Below are 24,926 nucleotides of genomic sequence, written 5' to 3' on the forward strand. Positions count from 1 at the left end.
ACTGAGAGCAGCGGCATTGGCATAGAGTTGTCAGTGCAACAGATAAGCAGCATTGCATGAAATAACCACATAAATCACTTTGGGACATATGAAGAGAATATCAGTTAGGACAGTGTGGCAACATATGTCATTAATGGCCTATGGTATCAGGTGACTGACATGGCAGCTTTTGCTGACACTATATCAATTGCAGCACTTCTCTTGGGCTTGTGACCATACTGTTGGACCGTAGACAACTGGAAAACTGTAGCCTGGTTATATGGGTCTGATATCAGTTGTCAAATGAATATGTACAGTTGTGGCGCAGACCCTACAAAGCCATGCATCCAGGTTGTCAACAAGGCACTGTGCAAACTCGTGGTGGATCTGCAATAGCATTGACTGTATTTATGTGAAATGGACTGAGTGCTCTGGTCCAGCGGAACTGATCATTGAACATAAATTGTTATGTTCAGCTACTTGAAAACCATTTGCAGCCATTTGTGGAGTTCATATTTCCAAAAAACAAAGGAATTTTTATGGACAACGATGTGCCATGTCACCAGGCTATAGCCACAGTTGTTCGTGACTGGTTTGAACAATATTCATGACAGTAGTAGTGAAAGATTTGGCCTAAAATCCTGCACTGGCAACATTTTCACAATTACAGATGGCTATAGAGGCAGCATGGCTCAATATTTCTGCAGCGGACTTCCAAAGAAATGTTGTGTTCATGAAACGTCGAGCTGCTGCACTACGCCGGCAAAAGGAGGTCCGACACAAAATTCGGAGGTTTCTCATTACCTTTGTCACCTCAGTGTACATTAGGACTATGGCAGTCCTTTCTACTCTCACTAGAAGCTTTTCAAGATTTGAGGAATTACCTTAAACGCAAATGATTTTTTTTCTTTCAATAGTTAGCATTGGAAAAAGATTCATAAATTTGTTTTATCACAGATGAATGTCTATGTAATGGGCCCAACATGTACTTTTTTTTAAATTTCCGCAATTACTAGATTTAAATTTATTTTTGAAGGTTTTTACCAAATTCCCAATGAAACATAACTAATATCTGAAGAAGGGGGGCAAGAGGCATGAGGGTGGAGTGGCCAGGCAAGTGCCAAATTATATTTTGCTTGGGTGGAAAAATGTTCTCAAATCGGCCTTGCATATGCCTATATTCTTGCTGCATTTAATGATGAAGTGCAGCACAAGAGTCACACTTTATGCCACAAAACAACCTATTTTGACCATCTTGTTTTACAGCTGTTCTGTGAACATTTTCAGCAGCAACATTAACAAATATTATATCGAAGTCCTCATTTTTTCCGGTGCTTTTAAATACCTTTAAATAATTCATCATCCTATTAAAAAAAGAATACTTGTTTCACTTTCTCAGTTGGTATAAGAATTCAAAACATTAAACATATGACAGAAGTATGTGTTCCTCTGCTTACTATTATTTGCTGAACACCATATTCTTGAACGATTCACAAAATAAAATTGGTTTTATGTCTTCCAGCACTTACTTTGTATGTGAAATTTGATGTACAGTGAACTGTATATCTCATGTCTGAGGATATTACTTATAGTTGGAAAGCTATTGAATAGATTGTAGTACCCATAGAGATGTATGGAAGTGAAACATGGACTATAAATAGTTTGCGCAAGAAGAGAATAGAAGCTTTCGAAATGTGGTGCTACAGAAGAATGCTGAAGATTAGATGTGTAGATCACATAACTAATGAGGAGGTATTGAATAGAATTAGGGAGAAGAGGAGTTTGTGGCACAACTTGACAAGAAGAAGGGACCATTTGGTAGGACATGTTCTGAGGCATCAGGGGATCACAAATTTAGCATTGGAGGGCAGCGTGGAGGATGAAAATTGTAGAGGGAGACAAAGAGATGAATACACTAAGCAGACTCAGAAGGATGTAGGCTGCAGTAGGTACTGGGTAATGAAGAAGCTTGCACAGGATAGAGTAGCATGTAGAGCTGCATTAAACCAGTCTCAGGTCTGAAGACCACAACAACAACAACAACCCATAAAGATGTTCTTGGCTGACTTTCCATAATCACACTACAGGAATGCAATCTACATAACATACTGTAGAAACAGTTCACAAATCAAATTGGCATAAAAATTTATTATTCAGAAAAATCGTGCATTATTTGCCTGAAAATATGGTCTTTCATTGGAAGGCCGAGAGCTTTAACTTTGGCCTGTACCTATAAGTATTTGAATTAGGCATACATACCCAGTAGTAGCACCTCAGTTTTGCCCTGATTCTGTGAATCACAGAGCATTGGAGAACCATACTAACCCATACCTTCTCAACCAGCCCTCAGCTCAAGAAGATTAGTAGCAACTGGGTTCAAGGTGTACTTAGCGGTGTCCCAGACATAAGCAATAGGACTGAGGCCAGATGATCACACAAGCACCCACATGCCTGTATTTTGAAAGCATTCTGACGTAACATACTAATGATGGGTTGGTGAATTGTCTTGCTGGGTGGACTGGTACCCAGAAGGAACTATAGACAAACAAACAGTTGCTAGTGATCAAACTTAGATTCCTGCATTGTTTACCATTGAGAGATGATGGCAGACATATCAGGAGTCACATTTCAGTCCAGGACTACTTCCCCCAAAGCAGAATACCTCCACCATTCACCTGAACAGCACACTATATGTGGTTCATGTGTACCAATATCTTTTGCAACTCATCTATCAAGGTTACCTTAAAAATTCATTGTGTGTCCAGCACTAACACTGGCAGTCTCTGACATTTTGATCATTTGCTTTTGTATGCCATAGCTAGGAGGTAATCCTGGATGGCATGGCAGCTCATTTGCTATTGTTTAACACTAAATTGGTGAGTGGTCTGAAGCACTGAGGCCCATCTCCCCACTGTTGCAGTCAGCATGAACACATTTTTGCCCATGATAGATGAATCCTGCTGTGGCTAGTTTCCCAAAATCAAGTCACTAATGATATACACTTGATGTAATGGCAACTTAAAAGCCTTGTACCTGAAAGATATTGGATATGGAGTGTTCCACGTGTTGGGACTACAATCTAGCTGCAATAAAATGCGTTACTGTCTGCTGTCTTGCCCGTCCTTTGCTCGAGTCATGCTGATGGTTAGGGTATGGTCAGACTACATGTCAGTGACATGCTGAACTATTCCGTTCACTGTGGTACTCTAATGTAACACATAAGTTATTATCAGTTTAATTACTTGGAAGTGTAAATGTCTTTACCATGACTATTCATTTTTCAAGTATTTATCAACCATAGTAGATAACCAGCAGCTCAACAGTGTAACAGGATTAGTAGTCAAAATGAGATTTTCACTCTGCAGCGGAGTGTGTGCTGATATGAAACTTCCTGGCAGATTAAAACTGTGTGCCAGACCGAGACTCGAACTCGGGGACCTTTGCTTTTTGCGGGCAAGTGCTCTACCACCGTGCTACCCAAGCATGACTCACGCCCCATGCTCACACCTTTGCATCTGCCGGTACCTCGTCTCCTACCTTCCAAACTTTACAGAAGTTCTCCTGCAAACGCTGCAGAACTAGCTCTCCTGAAAGAAAGGATATTGCGGGGACATGGCTTAGCCACAGCCTGTGGGATGTTTCCAGAATGAGATTTTCACTCTGCAGCAGAGTGTGCACTGATATGAAACTAGTTCTGCAGGGTTCGCAGGAGAACTTCTGTAAAGTTTGGAAGGTAGGAGACGAGGTACTGGCAGATGTAAAGCTGTGAGGACGGGGCGTGAGTCGTGCTTGGGTAGCTCGGTGGTAGAGCACTTGCCCGCGAAAGGCAAAGGTCCCGAGTTCAAGTCTCAGTCCGGCACACAGTTTTAATCTGCCAGGAAGTTTCAGGATTAGTAGTGTTTTTCAGAGTTTTGGATCTTGTCAAATGAATATGTACAGTTGTGGAGTTTTTAAAACACAAAGGCTATTATACTACTACTAATGATAGTTTTTGTGATTATATCTATGGAATGGATCAACAAATGGAGGCTATGCTTACCACTTGACAGGTACAGTAATGACAACTACATTCCTTTATTTAACCCACCACTGATGACTGGTACTTCAGTTAAATATCAACTTTTGCTCTTAACAGCCTCCTAAACCTGGATTTCAAATAAAATAAGTCAGAGCACATAAACAAACTATAAACTTTTGTTTCTGTCTTTGTTGTATCCCTCCTTGTAAAATGTCATAATAACAGGTCTTGCTACTCTAAATGGTGGAGAATAATAAGTGTGGATTAGAAGCCCACTATGCTCAAGAAGGGACACTGGTGGTAGTTTTGTTCTGAAACATTGTGCAGTGATTGTGTAACTAAAGGTTGTTTGGGTTGTCGTCAAAGATAATTACAGTAACATCTCCTGGTTGTCAAGAATTATTTTTGTCAAATTTGAGTGCTAAACTACAAATTCATGTATAGAAGCCACACTCTAATTTGCACTGAGAACCTTCCAGATGATCCATCCACAAGCAAACTGTTTCCGTACTACAATCAAATGCATTGCAACAGCCTCAAGCAGCAAGACTATCAACTACTGTTCAAGATAAACAGAACTTATGCTGTGCTATACATCACTCACAGCTACACTTGCATATAAGTAATTTTGTTATGACGAGTGATGGTAAGTAAGTAATCTATTATCCATGCTCAGTTGCTTTCACATGTTCACCTGTTAAGGTAAGTGTAGCATGACGTATAGATGCACACCCCTCCAACTAACCCGACACACAATAACATGGCATGCCTATTGCGTTGCTACCAAGCAGTGCATGCAGGTGAAAGTGGGCAGGTGTGCACTTCTATGCATCATGCTAGATTTCATCAATATCGTTTCAACAGTTTAGTCATGGGCAGGCAAATGCACTTCTATATTTATAAGACTTTAAATTACAATGTTTTTCTTTTTGTGGTCTGATATTCATGAAATCAATCTCGTGTGTTGCCCCAAGCTACACTCAAGTCACCAGTGAAAATGCAGTGAAAATTTGTGTAGCAGTTTTGGGGATTAGCATGTTCAAACAGACAGACACAATGGTTATACAGTTTTATTATCAGCATACATACTTTGATTAGAAACATGGGATATAAATCCAATGTCTATTAGTTATCTTGACAATAAAAATATAAAAATTTGATCAAAAGGACTGAGAAGACATAAGAAAATGGGAGTGAAATAACACATGAAATTAACTTGTTGACTGAAATGGAATCAACAAGTTTCTATGCTGTAATCAATGATAAGTTTGTCTCAAGTTGCTGTACACATTTATTCAGCTACACTGTTAATATGAAATAATGGATAAACAAAGAGGAAAAGATAAGTGGTGAAGAGAAACAGGCATAACCTTTTTATATCATTTTTTATTTATCCCACATACATTGCTTTTCAGAGCAACAGCTGCCTTAATGTCAAGAGAATAAATTAAAAATAGAAAAGTATTTTACAAATAAATTACACATGATACACAAAAAGAGGATGAATAAGAAACATTAGGGTGGCACATGAAAGATTTTATAGACAATAACTGAAAGCATGTCTTTTCATGTAAAATCTTCCTTTTGAATGTAAGTATTTGATTTAATTATGCAAAACTGCAAGAAAACGTGATCATGGGTCAGTAAAGAACTGTCTTCTGAGACCTGTAAGAGTTCACTCTTTCAAATGTAGACATAGTAAATCTACACTAAGGTACAGTGAACTCATAATCAGAAATATGTTGTTTATCATTTATCTTCTTTAGTGAAGGAACAGCATGTTAGCTCACTCGACAGCTGCGTCGCTATTACCATTGCATACCACGATGTTACTGCTTTTTATTGCAGTAGTACAGTGTCTTCAAATGATATAATTTTTAAGGAAAATGAGAAAAGTATACTTTCCTGGGGCCTTTCTGGAACAAATTGTACATATTATATTTCAGTACATTTATGAAGTGCAACATGTGGCACATAACTCTAAATGTAACAGTTCTTTATATTTTCTGTTTTATATGAGAAAGTAAGAGACTGTAAACAAAGCAAACTAACAATTCACAAGTAAGATAATGAATTTGCACTAACAAAGATTGGAAATGGAATGTTTTGAAAACATCATAATTCAGCAAAGTTACAAAAATTAACTCTGACAATGTAGTGTCTGAGGATAGAGGAGAGTGTAAAAGGAGAGAGAGACTGATATGACCGGAAATTCTAAGGCACAATTATATCGAACGAAACTTTTTGCAAATATTACTAAAGTGAGTGTAGAGATCATTGAGTCATTTTGTAATAATTTCAGCTCCTCTGTGAGTTCTCAACATTCAGTAGATCCTGATACTACCACTATACCACAAAGTTAAAAAATGGAACACGGACTACATTGATCCACATTTTCATTTTTGTCCAAACATATATTCCAGTAATTTTGATTGTGACTACTGTCATGGGAAATTATTAATAATAAATCAATTACAGAACACAGTATAACCATTGTTGCTTCTCCACACCAGCAATGTTTTTAATGTATTTTCACAAAATGCTTAAAATGTATTTTATTGTATCTTGCTGACAACGCTCTTATCAAAATTTTCTCTTGGTATAACAATGATAATATCACAATATGCACATGTATTTTCTCATAATATTTTAGAGCTTTTCCACACAAAATTGTGAGACTACAGCAATCATCCTTTATTTCTTTACAGAAAAAATATCACACTTTTACAAATCCCACAAAATCTGCTAATTCTAAAACTGTTTCTAAAACATACCACTCAAACAAAATTTATACAGCATAGGTTGCCTAGTTACATTAGAAATTAAGAAACAACAGCTGTATTTATTTTTGGACAGTAAGATCTATATATTTATTTAGATATGGATAAACTGTTCAATTTTATATTTTTTGTGGTGTTTCAAACCAAATGAAATATCCCAATAGCTCTCAGAAATGTCAAACCAATAACAATTAAATTACTGGTTATTAACTGACCTAGAAACATTTATTAGTTTTCAGGGGATGCTGTTTCTTCTTTATGTGGGCATCATTCATAATTTTAATTAGAGAACCCAAGTTTATGTTTCCATACTGTTACATTTTAACACTTGATACCACTGGGGTATGAAGAAAAACAAAGGGTGACAATCAATTTTGTAATAGTTTTTAATTTTATTTTATTTTGGAGAACAAAAATAATACTGATAATGACTATCCAGTACTGAACATCTCAATAAATATACCATTGCTGTGGCATGGAGAACCCAAATTAACACATCTTTTATGGGAATTTTCACATTATATATTATACTGCATTAAAAAATTAGCAGCTCTGTATATTTATCTATTGATCCAAATATTTACAGCCTTTACTTTCCATTAAATGATTATGAGAATCATTTATAAAATATTTATGAAGTATAAAAAATATAGCAATTAAAACATCTGAAATAAATATTGTGGTGCGTAAAGCATCTAACAGTTAACACATGTTAACGATGTAAATCATCAACAGAAATAAAAATGTTATTTTACATGTGAAAATGACTGATGAATTGAAACAGACTTTTATGTTTATTATACTGTTTTCCAAAAGGTGTGAAAGTTAATTCTTTAAGGTATGAAACGTAATGAACTGCCCTTTCAAATAACAGTATCGTCCAGGATACTTCTAAGGTAAAATACTTTATTTACAGATCAACAATGCCAAAGGCAATAATCTAAGACATGTGTAAGGTATGTTAATAAATCCTTCATTTTTCTTCAATGTTTATTTATTCACTGGATTGGATGATCTTTTTTCAGTTTTATACACATACATGCTGAAAATCCGAGTGTTGCTTCTCATTTTGTATTGGCATATTTTTGGGGTCACTGTACAATTATAAGAGTCATTTCCTTTATGGAATGTAGTTGTGATGTGAAAGACTAAGTCATGGTAGGTTTATGAAATATGTTGATACCAACTGACCCTACTTCCACTGAGCAATGTTTCTAAAATGAGGTCTCAGTTTTGTGATGCTGATAAGAATGGTGCATATGTGGGACTTTTACAGCAAACATTTAACACTAACAGATATACTCTGCATGTTCTGCAGGTCAGTATTGTGAAAATAAACAAACAAATACTTTGCCCTCATCTACATGCTGAAAATTTTTCTCAGCCAGATTTGGTGACAAGACTGTGTCTATGGCACATGTTGGATGTGGAAAAGTTATTTTGTAATACTGTGTGTCACATTTAATAATAACAAGTTTCTCATTTTATGCAAATTGAGATTCCATTTATCTGTATTTTCACAACACACAAAAGTTAAACAGAGCTTCAACTACCACAGAAAAAGTGAATGCCTAGTCTTGGAGTTAACTTCATGTTCAAATACGAGTCTGAAGCAATCATTGGTGATGACACATACATGTAAGACAAACCTACACAAAAAAGATGTTCTGTAGAAGTGCCATGAATTCATCTCACTTTTTCTGGTTTTAAGATTCCTTCATTACTAGCAACAACTTTTCTGAATGTACACTGAAGTGAGCAGTATGTTTATATAACTATTATATACAAAGACTCATATACACTTGTGAATTTTACAACACTAACATACTACTATCATTTCTTAAGTGATTCTTCGCAGTTCACTGTTTTTCTCAAACCATAACAGTGAACCCAGAAAACTCTTAAGAACAGCCTCTCTTAACAATAAATAATGGTTACTATTTTCAAACAACATAAATATTGAAGAATCACATAATATGGAGAAAAGTCTCTAACCTATCTTGTACAGCCATATCTTCTCACATACAGATTATACATTGAACAATATAGAGAGATTAAAAGAACTTAAAAAATGGTTTTACATATTTACAATTCTGTTCCATTTTAATAACAATGTAATACTTCAGTCAATTCACAACCCCAAACTGCACTTGTGTTTCACAATTATTCTGAATGTTAAATGGGTCTCTCTCTCTCTCTCTCTCTCTCTCTCTCTCTCTCTCACACACACACACACACACACACACACACACACACACACACACACACACACACACACATTGAAAAAAAAAATCTAAAACTAATATTCTGTACCAAAAGTAACAATACTTGGAAATAAAGCTTTTATTAACACTGTAGCTCAATGGAAGTAAGGTTAGCCATTTGGTTGGATGAATAACATATATTTTTTAGTTTTTTACAAGACACCTATGGGTCTATATGGAAACACTGCGTACATTTGCTCACCAAGACAAATCTGATACAAAGCACAAGCATTAAAATGAAGTATAAAGAGTGTATGATTTTTTTCTTTATATAATTTGTACATATGTATAATAAATGTCATATGGTCACTCTTGGATGTGAAACAGAAGTTTACAAATAGTTACTAATAGCAACCTCATCATCATCCAAGAAAAGACCTATAAGGAAAGGAAGAGAATGCCGTGCTTTTCCATTAAAAATAATCTTAATTACATACCACTATACAACACTCATAATTTTTATAATGTGTTTCATGCAAGAAAATGTAATGTACATGAATTTGGCAGTCTTTAAATGTTTAATATATGCAGTCTATTTGTACACAGGGCACAAAAGAAAACAGTTCAATTTTTATTTTATTAACATCGAGACCAATTATGGAAATTATAATTACATATGATTATCTTAACACCAGTTTGGCCAACCAGTCACACTACTTTTTGATACATTCATGGATCTGTATGCTCTGCGATAGGAAACAAAGAGGGTTTCTTTCACAATCATGACAGCTTATCTAAATACACTTCCTGGTCATTCCTCAGAGCCACACTTCACAAACTGCTAGAAAATTAAATGGTCACTAACTGCACTATAGTAGCAAAAATACATCTTCTGATATTGAAAAGTGTGTCTACGCCTGTTTTACAAACTGAAATTTAACAATAAGGACCAAACAGAATATAATATTTACTTGCTTGCCAGTGTTGGTACTGGACCAGCTAGTTTATGTAAAAAAAAAGATGATCTATACTGTCCATAACCACTTAGAGGATTTAGAAATGTCCTCACATAAAATAATTATCTTCATGAAAAAACTCATATCATTAATGAAATTCTGGGTAGTGTAATCTAACAGAATTGTATCCAGTGATTCATCTAGGGAATTCATCAGACAGGAAACTGTCAGAGAACAAAGCAAGCAACTGCTTTGCAAAAGGAAGTGTGCATAACTGACTTTCAGCTCATGAAATGCCAATGTAGTCTCTTCATTTTGTCACCTGTACTGCTGGCTGTATTGTGGGAATAACGGGTGGCACAATTGGCCGTCTTCGTGCCAGTTTTGACCTACAAAAGAAATAAAGTGGTGTAAGATTACTGCACATTACTAAATATATGAATGAACAGCAAGAAAGACTACAGCTGCTAATACTGAAGGTGAATGAATGCTGTGAAGGTATCACCAGAAAACTCAGATGCAAAGATTGCACCCCACCGTGAAACACAAAACTAGCAAGGATGCGCTGAACCTGATGGGACTTTAAGACCAGGCAACAAGCAAAAATGTTTTACAAAAATTAACATAATATCACTGGAAATGAAATACGCACTCACTTGTTTTAAAACAGATTTATTGTTTATTTTATTGGCTATATTTTACTTTAAGAATTATATAATTAGGTATGAAACTCAAATGCACTTAATTTTCAAGTGACCTCTTACTTTTAAAAATCTAACACAACACCAGAGGTCATTCATGAACAATGTGAAATTGCCTCTCATCTGTCACATCATTTTGAACTGATATAAACAAACATTTTCAACATTTATTTTGTTTCCATTTGCACCATGTTACTTACTTCAAGTTTAAGCTATCATCTTTGAAATATCACCCCTCAAAGCTTATTGTTAACTGTGGATATAGGTATTTCCTTGTGCAGTTCTTTGGCAGTTTATGTTGTAGGCGCACATAAACTTAGCAGACATGAATGTACTATATTGCAAAGAAAGTGTGAAACATTCCTCTGATTGTTTCAAGCAGAACTTTCCACCACTTTTTACTAGTGCAGTTCAGAGCACCTCACACCATCAAGTGATGTTAAAGAAATAGACAACAGTTATGTAAGAAACCATTGAACAAGTCTATTTCAGCACTGTGTCAAGTTTTGAAAATGAGACTTTTCGTGTACGAGGGCAAAATTCCCCCTCCCCCTGCCCCTCTTTCGAGGTTCACTTGATCACAAAATGGAAACCACAGTGAAAAATCATAAAAGTGTATTTGAAACATTTAACTATGCCTTCCAGCTACATCTTTACATAGTAGCTGCTCCAACATACCTGTTCTCCTTGTCAGTGTTTCATGTGAGCAAAGAGATGAAAATCAGAGGGAGCCAAGTCCAGGCTGTGTGGCGGGTGATCAAACACTTCCCATCGAAAATGCTGCAGGAGAGTCTTTGTTGCAACTAGAGTCTTTGGCTGAGCATCCTCAGTAAGAAGGACAATTCCTGATGACAACATTTCTCTTTGCTTGTTCTGTATCGCCCTATGTAGGCACTGATGAGTAACGGTGTATGGTGCTGCAGTGATGGTCATGTCACATTCCACGAATTCCACCAACAAAACTCCTTTTTGTTCCCAGAACACAGTACTCATATACTTTTTGATATGCTTCCACTGTTCGGATTGCTCTTTAGTTTCTTTATTTTCAAAATGGACTCATGTTTTGTCCCCTGTGACAATTTTGTTTAAAAAAATTTCTCTTTCATCGTATTAGCACTGAAAATATGATAAGTCAGTGTCCATTCATGGTGTTTTTTGTTGGTGAGAGAGCATCTCAAGAACTCATTTCACACAGGGTTCATGGTACTGAAGTGTCTCATTCATGATGGTATAGAAAGTTGACACTAAAATTTCAAGAAATAAATCACTCAACACAAAAATTGTGAGCTGATGAATTTCTTGAATAGCCTGATCTGCTCACTGAACACTATCATCGAATGAAACTCACTTTCTTCTCTGGCGGTCTGTATCATAAATGTCTGTATGCCCTGCTTCAAAAACACTCATGAAAGTTTCACTGTACACATTACTCACTTGTCAATGAATTTTGACTGCAGTGCGCTCCTCAGCATGAAGACATTGAATGACAGCATGTACTTCACACTTTGGGAGGAGACACTGTTGTTTTAGCTATGTTATGTGACTTGATCGACAGGCATACTAGAGACATACTAGTGACATTTGCACAAAGCTTCAATGCCACGACTGACTGGACCTTGGAAGTGGGGAGAAAGGTACATGGTCCCCACCAGTTGTTTGTGAACTCACATTTTGGATCAACAATGGTTCATCCTAGTGGCATAAAAGATGCATACCAGCACAACCAAAATACAGCACTAGACTGAATACCAGACTTAATTTTATTTCACTGACATTACAACCAATGAGAACAAGGAAAAGTTAGGATTTAATGTCCCATCAACTAGAAGTTATTGGAAACAGAACACTAACTCACTGGATGAATATAATGTAGGAACTCTGCCATAATCTAATGAATGGTGAGAAAAAAAAAACATATGCTTGAAGTGATTTGAGTAAACTATAGAAATCCCAGTCTTTATTGCTAGATGGAAATCTAATCTCCATTCTTCCCCAATGTAAGTCCAGTGTCTTAACTGCTTCTGTACCTCACTCAGTGGCACAACATGAAAGGGAAGAGGGGTGAGTAATGAGTATGGAATACAAAATAATTAAGGAACTGCCAGTCCATGGAGTCCTGAGGTAATACCGATATCTTGTAAAATGCAGATTGTGGAAATAATAGTCTTGTCTCATTTTTGTATGCGAGTTTTAAATATTGCATAGCTGTGTGTATACAATATAGTGAAAATATTAAATAGCAAAATCACAACATAAACAGGAACTTTCAAAATACTACTGAGCTGGCTGTATGGCCAAGATGCCAAACAACAATATTAAAAATGATAATATAAAAAAATATATCGAATGACAAATCAATACTCGAAGCTGCTATCAGTTTGACCTACCTGATTTGACCTGCTAACAGAGGATTTATGGCATACAGCCAATCATGCACCTCTTTGTCTCCCAAAGTCTGTAATAAAAATCCTCTGTGTTTCGTTACAACACTGAAAAAAAAGATTGAAAGTGTGTTATTTTCACTGGTATGAAATTACCAATGCTGATTTCATTCAGTCATTGCACTCTATTGATATCAACATGAAGGCAAACTTTTAGAGGTGTGGAGCATGTCAAGGTACACACAGATAAAGTGAAGCAGCCCTTAGAAATGACATTAATAATTAATTAGTGTCCAGCTGCTTTCAATATTTGTTCTTACTCAAGCAGTGTTTGATTTAGTAAGATCATGAAGAATGAACATAGAACAAATAACCAACAAAGTCACAGACAATCGTAAAAGAATAGAGGAAGGGAGAGTTTTAATGTGGAATTGATAAATAACTATTGTAAATTAATATGTACATGCAAAATTAATATTAATGTCTCACATACAGTTCAGCAAGAGAAATTCTCATATTCATTCATCCCTTCATTAACTCACCAACACCAAGTGTTCTCTGAAACCCACTCTGAAGAAGAGCCTTCACATTTTCCCTTACTTCCACACTACTACCACTGCAGACATAAACTACTTATTTATTCATCTTCATGAACAAAACTCATCTTGAGAAAGGTGCCATTAAGTACATAAGTGCAAGGATTTGTTCTAAATTTTTACGTACATAAATTGATGTTTAATTAAGTTAAGGGCTGCATCAATGTTAATGATAATAATGTTACACTGAACCATTCACATAAAGTTAACTCTCAATTAATCCAAAAATAAGAGTGCTCACCTGAAAGCATTTGGCACCTTAACCATTTCCAGTTGGTCTTCAGAATATTCCACTTGTGCTGTAGCTAAATTAATAAGTGCTCGTTCTACAGGATCCTTTTCTTCTCGGAAAATAAACACGTATGGCCTTCGTACAGCCTACAAAAGATTAAATATTAAATCATGTACCTGTCTCGAAATATTGTATCGCAACAGTGTGCTACAACTCTATAAATCATAAATTATTCACAACTTACTGGAACCATTACTGAACAATTCAGATAGAATGTTTCTAAGAGTCTGTTAGATGTAAACCCAAAGAGAAAAAACGGTCCATTGAAAAGAAAAACCTCTGTAGCACTAAGCCCCATACGTCTGAGTGCAGAACTTATAAATTTGTATTTTTATTCCATAGAATGTATAGTGTGAGTCATCTTGTCTGTGTTTCTACTATACTTTATTTTGCTTGTTTTGTAGCGAGATGATAGCTTCTGCAAAAAAAGCTCAGGAATGAGTGTGGAGTACCACAATGCATGTTGCCTGTGAAAAACATCGGGTATCAATGTAGTAAGTGAGCAGAGAGTCTGAATGCATGGTCAGGGACAAACACAGAACTATGAGAGCTTTACAGTATGAAGAATTAACAATGCAAATGCAAGTGAAGAAACAAGAAGCTGAGCTAGAAATGGCATGTGGCTAACTTTGGAGTCTGCCTGGTTGCACCAGGAAAACTACACCTCCCAGTGCAGTGCCCGATGCCACTAACATCACTTAAGATGCAGTCACATATGAAATTGACTCTTAGACATGAACAACTTCTCGTATAACATACATGAGTATGGTGGGGATACTAAATACCTTCCCCCGTTTAGAGGCAGACAGGGCCAAAAATGCCCCAGACTGTACCAGAGTCACCAAGGAACAAGGGCTAACAGGAGTATCTGCAAGGGGTTCTGCATGGGCACTATCTACCAGGATGCCAGAGGCATGATGATGGACTTACACTAGATCAGTGACTGGTGGTCAAGAGGTCGAATAGTAGTAGTTTGTATTAGGTGATACAGAAATTGTGGCTCCTTACAGACCCTGAAAAACTAGAATTTGCACAGTTGGATACATTACTAATGTATTACAGTGGTCAACTAATACACATGGTAGCTGCCCACTTACAGTTCAGTCAACATCATAAGCATCCCGGGCAGTCATATGCAATATGGATAGCGAACTTACAGGGGGATTGGGATGTAGATGACATGTAGAGTGTAAACAATGCAGCATATCCTGCACAAACTCTAATTTGCGATGTCATGGTGTGGCTGGTGCCAGATAGGACAGTACAGACTAAAGTGTTAGTACATCTAGATGCAATGTTAGACGAGGTAGCATTAATTGCAAAATCGGAGGAGTTGGTTGCTGCAGTGAAAAATGTGTTTTTGGATAACTGGCAGATGGCAGAACTTGACAGTTCACACCAGCAGGACAGGTGCCCATCTGAGATTACTCAGGCTCTAGTGACCAAGTCAGCAAATTGGTTAGACAATTGTAGTAATGGAGGGGATTCCCCAGCATCTCACCATTGAACAGTTACATAGGTGGGTGCCACAGTAGACTGCTCTATGTCTCTGCAGCACAAGTCACCCACTGAGGTCACAGCAGGCACAGGGTACCGTTGTTCCCCAGTCTCAGACTCACCCTTGTAGGAACAGCAGTTTTCATCTGGCTGCCCCGTAAATGATTGCCTATACAGAATGAAACTTCCATGAAATATTTTTTGTTGTTTTTCCAGATTGCCACATGTCAGGAAGAGATTGTCACACCTTCATGTTGCTGACTAGCAGTTATTCCAAAAAATATGGCACAATTGACAGAGAAAGTATAAGAAATTTACAATCACCGCAGAACTTATTAAAAAAGAATGCTTGTTCTATTCTAGGGCGTATTAAAAAATTCTGACAAAAAAGTATGTGGTTTTGGCACTATGAGACATTACTTAAATTGTCTTCCTGGTTATTGTGTTGTAGCTAGTCAGTTAGTCTGCCATGAGAGCTTTGTTACATATTGACTTTATATATTTAACCACTTAGTTGTTCATGGTGTGTATTTAAGCTGTTTAATTTTGATGATACTTGAAGTTTTATGTTTCGTATAGTCTTTGTATAGTTATATGTTCTGTTACTTGCTCTGTATTTCTGGTTTGCAGACAATCTAAGGTTGGGTTCTACCTGAAATCTGTCAGATAAAGTCATTGGTTTATCAGCTGGGTTAAAATTGCCTTTTGGCCATCCACATGTCTACAAAGTTCCCCCTAAATCACTTCTGCTGAATGTCAGGATGGTTCTCATTAAATCAAGTCAATGTGTAATACAGTCTTTATACCTCAAGGTAAAGATACTAATTAGCAATAACATTTTTGCAGAAATGATACACAAAACTTCTGCTAAATACTGACTACAACAGACAGCTATAATTTCAAAAATTTGGAGTCAAAGGAACCAGATTAATATCTGAAATAATCAGGACGGAGAACGTCTTCTCAGTACTTGAGAAACATGTTATTTATCCTTCCTGAAGAATATACACATGGATGCTACAGCATTGATTATACTTCTTTGGGACATCATAAGAATCAGGCAAGGATATTCTATTGCACCAAAACTATTTCCAGGAGTCTGAGAGTTTTTAAACACTTAAACTGGGAAAAAAGCTTTGTGACAGACGTTAACAGAACACAGCCAAACTGCCTTTGTTTTGCAGTAGATAAACTCCAACAATGAATGGAAGAATTTAATAGAGAAAGTTTGAAAAATTATAAAAAACTAAAACAATGTGTAGTCAACACATAAAAATTAAAATAGTACAAATGAACAATAATGTCATATTAATAACTAATGAAATTTATGTTTAGGGCATTTGAAGATGATTGGGTGGTCAATAAAAGGAATAAACTAAAGAGCAAGGCTCAAAACCACATCAACCAAAACCACTAAAAAAAACACAAAATATATCTATTTAAAACAGCACATAAAAATTTGGGAAGACCACATACTGTGGGGAAGGCAAAAGAAAGACTGCGCTTTGTTGGCAGAATACTTAGAATATGCGACAAGCCCACTAAAGAGACTGCCTACATTAAACTTGTCTGTCTTCTGCTGGAATATTGCTGCATGGTGTGGGATCATTACCAGGTAGAATTGACAGAGGACATCGAAAAAGTGCAAAGAAGGGCAGCTCATTTAATGTTATTGCGCAATAGGGGTGAAAGTGTCACTAATATGACACGCGAGTTGGGGTGACAGTCACTGAAATAAAGGCAGTTTTCTTTGCGGCGAGATCTAGTTATAAAATTTCCATTACCAACTTTCTATTCCAAACATGAAAATATTTTGTTGACACCCACCTATGTAGGGAGAAATGATGATCATAATAAAATAAGAGAAATCAGAGCTCGAACAGAAAGATTTAGGTTTTCTTTTTTCCCATGCACCATTTGAGAGTGGAATGGTAGAGAAGTAGTATGAAAGTGGTTAGATGAACCCTCTGCCAGGCACTTAAGTGTGAATTGCAGAGTAACCACATAGGTGTAGATGTAGAGTAAAAATAGACTGGAGGGTTTTTAGTAAACTAAATAGTTTAGTTAAAGTAATTCCATACATACTGAAAGCAATAAGTGATTTGCTAAAATTAACATTTTAATGCACAGATCACCATCTTGTGATCACATTCCATAAGATATTGTGGAAGTATGTGGAAATAAACAATTACAAATGCTGCACAGCATGTTGATCAAAAACTCTAGACCATCAACAGTACAATCTTTCACAATCAAATTTTGGCAACAAACATTCCTTCTACAGTCAGATTTCAAACCATCATGCTGAGGCAACCACAAGTGAATAATTACGATTTAGTGACTTTAACTGCTGCTTTGGCTTTTAGCATCTTAATAACTACACATGTCATGATTGGATAACTTACCACCCATCTTTTTTTCCAGCCATTAGTCTTATGCTCCAAGATATTGAGGTAGCCTTTCCGGGAAACAACTGGGCTGATACGGATTTCTTCCATTTCTGGAACATACAGGACAAGGCCAGGAGAAGAGCTTGTTGACATTGCACTTTCCTGCTGCCCTGGTGTCTGCTGCTGTTGTGATTGGTCTGGCACAAGTGTAGACGTGTCTCCAGATGCTGAGTTACAGCAGAATGGCTCAGGGGCCACTGCTCTCATTTTTTCCGGTGAACACAGTCTGCAACAGTCATAGGTAGGCAGTTTCTTGACACTTAAAACTGGATGCTGAAGGAGGAACTGCATTAAATATAAATAATTGAGTAAACTAATATGAGATAGAATTGCTGATCTTTATTACATTCTAGAGGCAAAATGTGTGGTACTGACATGTGTAGTATACACATATTTAAAAGTAAAAGTGATGTCATTATCCTAGCTTTCATGGGCAGAGAGAGAGAGAAAAGGCAGGGAGAGGGAATGGATGAAGGGGAATTTACATTGACAATAAGCAAATGGCCTAGTGCACTGTTAGCCTATACTCATTACCTGCACCCTGCTTCTTTCTTGCTTTATATTTGGGACTCTGCCAGTCTTCAGTTATGTTTTAAGTTTGTGTGTGTTGTCCTATACCAGCTGACCTTTGTTTCGGGTGGTTGGTAAGCAGATGCTATACTTCTCTCATAAAAATTTTTAGTGTTCATATTTTTCTTCCATTTTGAGTAATTTTATGAACAAGTGTGTTAAACAAATATATATTCACAATGATTACATAATGTGCATGATAACAGGATGCTTACTCAGCTGACGAGGTGGATATAACACTCGATGACATGTCAGGAGTCTCTTCAGTTGGAGAAAGCTCTGCATGTTTTGCCATTGGTAAATCCTGCAAATCAATTTCCAATTAAAGAGATGCAAACAATGTAAGAAAGAAATGATACTGAGCACAATCTACTTTAAATAAATTTTTACCTTTGTAGGTATCCTGCCCTGAATGAGACGAATACATTTTGTTGCCAGTTCTCTTTCATGTTCAGTCATCTCCCATGGTTCATAGACATCCTTAGATGGAGGCTGGAGAATTACAGGGCTTGCCCGACCTTCATTTGTTGCTTTTGCCACCATGTTACAGACTTCCTTTATAAAAAGACATAGGGTTTAACTATAGAAAGTAAACAACTGAATTGTCTGTTTTACATTGATGACACCATTATAATGATGCTCTGGTTAGAAAAATAAGGTAAAAACTATTTCTCTTTAGGAGTAGAAACTGTGAATTACTTCAATTAATAGCTACTTAAGATAATATAACAATGGCAGAAGAAACTTATAAGCACTGTGAATAGAGCTAGCACAAGATAAATTTTAAAAAGTTGAAAAAACATGGGTGATATAAATGTAAATGTTCAACATTAGCAGGTTTCTGAATTGTAGATAAACAATGTTTTATGTAATCCTTTCTTCTGTTTTCTGAGTTCCTGTATCCTAACTATCACAACTGATTTCCTCCAGTAATACATATTTTCTATTTTATATCTTTAGAATATTGTTATTCACCTTTCTATAGCATCTTTCTTCTTTTATTCCCATATAAAATTCTATATCATGTGTCCCAACTGTTCCATTAAAAAAAATTGTTGATATCTTTCTATCCAGATAGCACTATTCATTTATTTCCATTCCAGGACTGATTACTATGCATTATATAAGGAAAAAGTTGCCAAGGAGACTGTAGGAAGACAATCTCAGTAGTACTATTTTAATAAGTGTCTTGAGATTTCCTTTCTATATTTTGATGTTATTACTCTAATTTTATTGCCATAAGATCCACAAACTGCTTATCAATCACTCTATATTTAACCTCTAGTTTCCTTAAAATTCCACAAGATCCAATAACATTTAGCACTAAAAAATATCACTGGGTTCTAGTGACATACTTTTTAATCACGGTTTTTCCCTTTCTTATTCTCAAGATTAAATACAAAAGCACAGGATGTACTTTATTATTTTCTCTTTCATACACGTGAACTAATTCCCATCGAGCAGTTCTCTAGGTGAGTTCATAGGCTGCAATACACAACTGTTTCAAAACTGTAAAATGCTGAATTGATGGTTCAACAGATTTGTTATTTAGTTACTCAAACTTTCTCCCCCATAATACTGATCATGTTATACCAGACTCAATAATCCTCAATTTTCTATATAAACAATTTTAGTCCATAGGAGGACATGCTATTGGTTTTACTTCCTTGTTGACATTCAAATCTTTCAGAGCTTTCAATGAATGTTGATTTTTTTGTAAAACCTTTTAGCCAAGATTGCATAAAGGTAAATAGATAACTACGCCAAAAGCAAATTGTTGAAATATTAGAACTCCACACATTAGTCAAATGGCTTTAACGGAATCCCAAAATGAATGCATATGCAAAACGGAATCCCAAAATGAATGCATATGCAAAGTACTCATCTTTCACAGACTATTGCAATCTTCTGATAACTATTATCCTGAGCTTTCCCAAGTGAACTCATCTAAGTGGATTTGCAAAATATGATTTCTAACAATTATTTGACTGACATTTATTTTGTTGCGTTCACATGGAACACACTGTCATAGTTGAAATGAAAGATAAGGTACATGTCATGTTGAACACCACAGAGGATTATACGATTTTTGTATGTATGTACATTCATACATTAACTTTTAGTTACTATGTCTTGTATCTTTTGTGGACATCAAGTACTTTTAGCTCCAGATGGGGTGGTTCTCTGTGTACCCTATAAATTTTATGGGAATTTCATTTGTCGCAGACAGTTGGACTTTTGGAAAAAAAAAAAAAATAATAATAATAATAATAATGTTATACAGAATACTTTCTATGTTGTTCACACCAGATATCACAATTTACAAAACAGAAATTTCAAGTGTAAATGGCTGGTTGCAGCTGATGATGCTTGAGAACATAGGTTTGCAAAGGGAAATGTCAAGAAGAAGATAGATAAAAGAGTATAAATGTGAGCAATTCCCAAGCTAATGCACTGTGTCATAAACTGTATAATCTAAAAGTGTAAAAGTGTAAAGCTGGGATGTATTCTTCATTAGTTCATGCAAAGCTTTATCCATTTGGATTCTTAAACAATAAGCACTTTAAGTTGTGGTTCTGCTGAGGAAGGGTATTTTAAACAATTACAAATAGCTTAGGTGCAACACTCATTACTTCTGTAGTAGTATGGAATGCAAAGGAGATAGTATTGTGTAAAAGAATATTCCCTTTGTATAAAAGAAACTGGAGAACATAAGCATAAAACTGTCGCAGTGATTTTCTCTAATACATTGTTAGCAAGTAGAACTGCTCCTCCGGATTACTAGCTATGATTTTTTCACTTTGTGCAATATCTTAATATGATATATAATTCTTATTCAAATACTACAGTGTGAGTTTGGGAATTACCCTTACGAAATATTAATAAAACCACAAGTCTCTTGACTGCATATCAAAGCGATATGACAGTACAAATTCTTTCAATAATGCCATTCCTTGGAAGAATTAGTTACAAAATATCTACAAGGAAGGGTGACTGAAATAATTTTCATGTCAAGGGTCGCAAGCTCTAAAGAAAGTATCTTTCGAGTGAGAAACAAGCTTGCAACACATGTATATTATATTTCAGTTTTGATGATAAATGTCAGACTGTCCACCAAAGGATTTACAATTTCAGCAACACAAACAAAGGCTTGAAGAGGGTGAATACCAATAAAAGGCAATATCTGAAGCTGTGTAGCTTACAACAACATTGTCCTTTTGAACAATGACATGGATATGGCTTGTATGTTCTCTTTTTTTTGCAAGCCAGAAACATGCGGAAGACATTAATGCATCTTTGTCTGCTGACACATCTGTCACGTGGATTTTAGGAAGCAAAGATCAGTCAGCTGAACCCCATGCAAAGTAAAAAACTGCAAAATTTGGCAGAAAGAGTTGTTCAATGAATGTGACATATGAAATCGTAGCAAACGGAGAATCACATGCATGGAAAATGGCTTGTGAACTGAGGACACTTACTTTATATTTCAAATGTTTTAACTGATCAACAGGAATGTGACAGGGCTGAATGCAGTTATTTTGTATTCGTAAACAGGTGTAAATAACATGCTGCAAATATGAGCACTGCCAAAAAAAGAAAATAATTTAATACTGTTGTTTTATTTGGTTACACAAGACAAAAATCTGTGTTGTTTCATAAGGTATGTTTAAATGACTTAAAAAAATAACTTGTGAGCCGTACGCAATACAACTTATGATAAATATGCTAATTAAGCTTGGGCAATTTAAACAAATGCCAAGCGTATTACAAAGTAAAAGAAAATGAGTGATTTTATTATGAATCTGCATAACTTAATTCTGTGGTTCTATAAATATTTTTATCAACATATACTGCGGGCATTGTCTAATGCTGCACTGAATGCCATAAATATTCTGACATTTAGCAACAAAACAGAAACAAGTCACTGTCACTTAATGATTCCAGTAAAAAAATCTGCTGCATTTTTAAAGGGGCAGTGTTAAATAAAAGGTGAACACTGAAATGCTCCCTTTCCTTCATCAAGGTCTGAACTACAAATAATGTATAGTGTGTGCCATTCATGCTATAAGGCAGGTGAGCATTCTGTTATAGCTGTTGAAATATAGTCTCATGTTTTCTTCTGTCAACTGTTGTGTCTTTCCTTGTTATTTGCCTTCCTCTCATAGTTAATAAAAATGGCATACAGACAGATGACAATTACAGACAAAAATGTGACTAAAATAATGAATGTAGGATATATTATAGCCCATAGCCTTTAGCATTTAAAATAACAAAACTAAGTGTTCTGGACATGTTTTGCTGTTCCTGAATATTCAGTCCTTAACATAATACACTTAAGGACAAAGAGATAATAATGCTGTAACAGTCACTACAGTTTATGGGGCATGACTACTGGAAAAATGAAGCCATCAATGATTACTGAATCACTGTGAACCACACTATTCAAACAAATTCTTGTCATAGACCAAAACAGTTAAAGGGTAGGGTCTACTCCTGTTCTGGTTGTGAAAATAACAATTTTTATTCCCATGACTCTCTATCTTTTGAGAATAATTTGTTTAATCTGATATACAAAATAGTTTCAGTTGCATCCAGATATTGCTGGTTCATGTCTAATGTTAAGCTCAAACACATATGCAAACACTACCACTATTTCTGACAAAATATGTCTTCACAGATAATACATACAGATGCCAGTACTAAAGTATGTTCTGAATAGATAATGGATAGAGATGCTAAAACTAATTGGCTTACTTTTTCAGACTTTGTGAAGTCATGACTGCAAGTTGTGGATGGATTCCTGTCAATCCCCAGCCTTTCTCTAAGGAGCAACATGTGCCGAACTCTCTCCACTTCCTCCAACCGTGTCAACTTTTCAAGTTCCCACTGATGATCAAAAATTAGACTGTCTCCACGGGGTCGCCAACCGTGTAAATTCTCTTCACCACGCACATATGTTGAGCTCGTGTCCAACACTCGGCGTTGTCGCCTTTGGACTCCTGTGAAATAAATAATGTTTGGCTTTTGCGCTGATCTGACTCTTTTGAATATTAAGTTTCCTTTTCCTCTCACAAGAATATCAATAAAATTTACAATGTTTGGACTGTTCCAGAAAGCTTAGGTGAAAGATACAAATACTAAAGTATCAATCAAAATATGTGATGTTAGTGACATGCACATTATTTGTGTTTTGATATACATTGCTAAATTAAAACATTATGACCACTGCCCACCATGATGTTGTATGCCACCTGGTGGCATTGCGATAACAAAAGTATGTAAGTGGAACAGTTACTGATGGGGGATCACTCTAGCGAAGATATGTGCTGCAAATGGGGAAAAACATTGAGATAAGTGACTTTGACAATGGGCAGATAATTATTGTGCAGAGCCGGAGAATGAGTATCTTGATAACGGCAAAGCTGGTCGAATGTTCACTTGCTAATGTTGTGAGCATCCATGGAAACAGGTAGAAGGGACAGTGAAACTGCCAGTAGACACCAAATAGTTGGATGTCACAGAAAGTGGGGTTTTCGAGGCTTGTCTGTTCTGTAGAGCAGGATAGATGGTGATATGTGGCATCTCTGCCAAAAAATCACAATCCTGGTGCACACACAAGTGTTTTGGAGCACATCATTCATCATACGTTTCTGAACATGGAGCTCCACAGCACACCATCCCTATCTGTCCACTTGGCGACCCAATGATTTCGACAGTTGTGATTGTAGTGGGCACGGGACCATCATGATTCGACCGTAGTTCGTTGAAAACTACTCTAGGTTGATGGTCATCTCCACAAACGCCTGCATTGAGGTGAATGGTGGCTCAAAACGTGCAGCGCACCATGGATGCAGGCTGCTGGGAGCAGCACTACCCTATGGGAGATATTCACTTGTGCTTGCATGGGACCTGTAGTAGTAATTAAAGACACACAGATAGTTGCAAATCACCTGCATCCTTTCATGATTCATGTCTTCCCCAATGGTGATGTTATCTTTCAGCAGTATAATTGTCCTTGTCTCAGAGCCAGAACCAGGCTACAGTGGTTTGAGGAAAATTATAGTGAACTCACATTGATGTCTTGGGATGAAATTAGCCTGATGTAAATCCTACAGAATGCATCTGGGTCACTATTGGGCACCATTACTGCGAACGCAGATCAGTGGCCCATTATTTACATGAATTACATGACCTGTGCATAGACATCTAATGCCACATACCTCCACAAACCTACGGACAAACTGTCAAGTCCATGATATGCAGAGTCATGTATTCCATTCCAAAGATGGACAAACAAGCTATTAAGCAGGTGGTCATAATGTTTTGGCTCATCATTATATAGCTAGCTGTTATCGGGAGTACAAAGAAGGATAAATCAAAATAAATACACAAAAACACACAAAAAAATTCATACAATGGTAAAGCATCCTGTGACATATAGAGCATACATATAATGTAAGAATAAACTACAGCAGGCACCTCTCAATATGGACAGGAACAA

At 36.2% G+C, this 24,926-nt stretch overlaps 1 protein-coding gene across 18 annotated transcripts in view; it reads right to left on the bottom strand.

The window, feature by feature from the left end:
- Positions 1-5,365: 5,365 nt before the first annotated feature.
- LOC126334957 (kinesin-like protein unc-104) overlaps positions 5,366-24,926 on the bottom strand; it is a 331,002-nt gene continuing 311,441 nt past the window's right edge. For all 18 annotated transcript variants that reach the window (XM_049997727.1, XM_049997726.1, XM_049997724.1 and 15 more), the window contains 7 exons: positions 23,180-23,424; positions 18,815-18,979; positions 18,640-18,728; positions 17,810-18,080; positions 13,857-13,993; positions 13,026-13,127; positions 5,366-10,326 (listed from right to left, as the gene is read on the bottom strand). In XM_049997727.1, the coding sequence (XP_049853684.1) occupies positions 10,248-10,326; positions 13,026-13,127; positions 13,857-13,993; positions 17,810-18,080; positions 18,640-18,728; positions 18,815-18,979; positions 23,180-23,424 (1,088 nt within the window). In that variant the 3' untranslated portion in view covers positions 5,366-10,247. The remainder of the gene's footprint in view (positions 10,327-13,025; positions 13,128-13,856; positions 13,994-17,809; positions 18,081-18,639; positions 18,729-18,814; positions 18,980-23,179; positions 23,425-24,926) is intronic.

Source organism: Schistocerca gregaria, chromosome 2, assembly GCF_023897955.1.
Source record: "Schistocerca gregaria isolate iqSchGreg1 chromosome 2, iqSchGreg1.2, whole genome shotgun sequence".
In the NCBI taxonomy this organism is placed as follows: domain Eukaryota; kingdom Metazoa; phylum Arthropoda; class Insecta; order Orthoptera; family Acrididae; genus Schistocerca; species Schistocerca gregaria.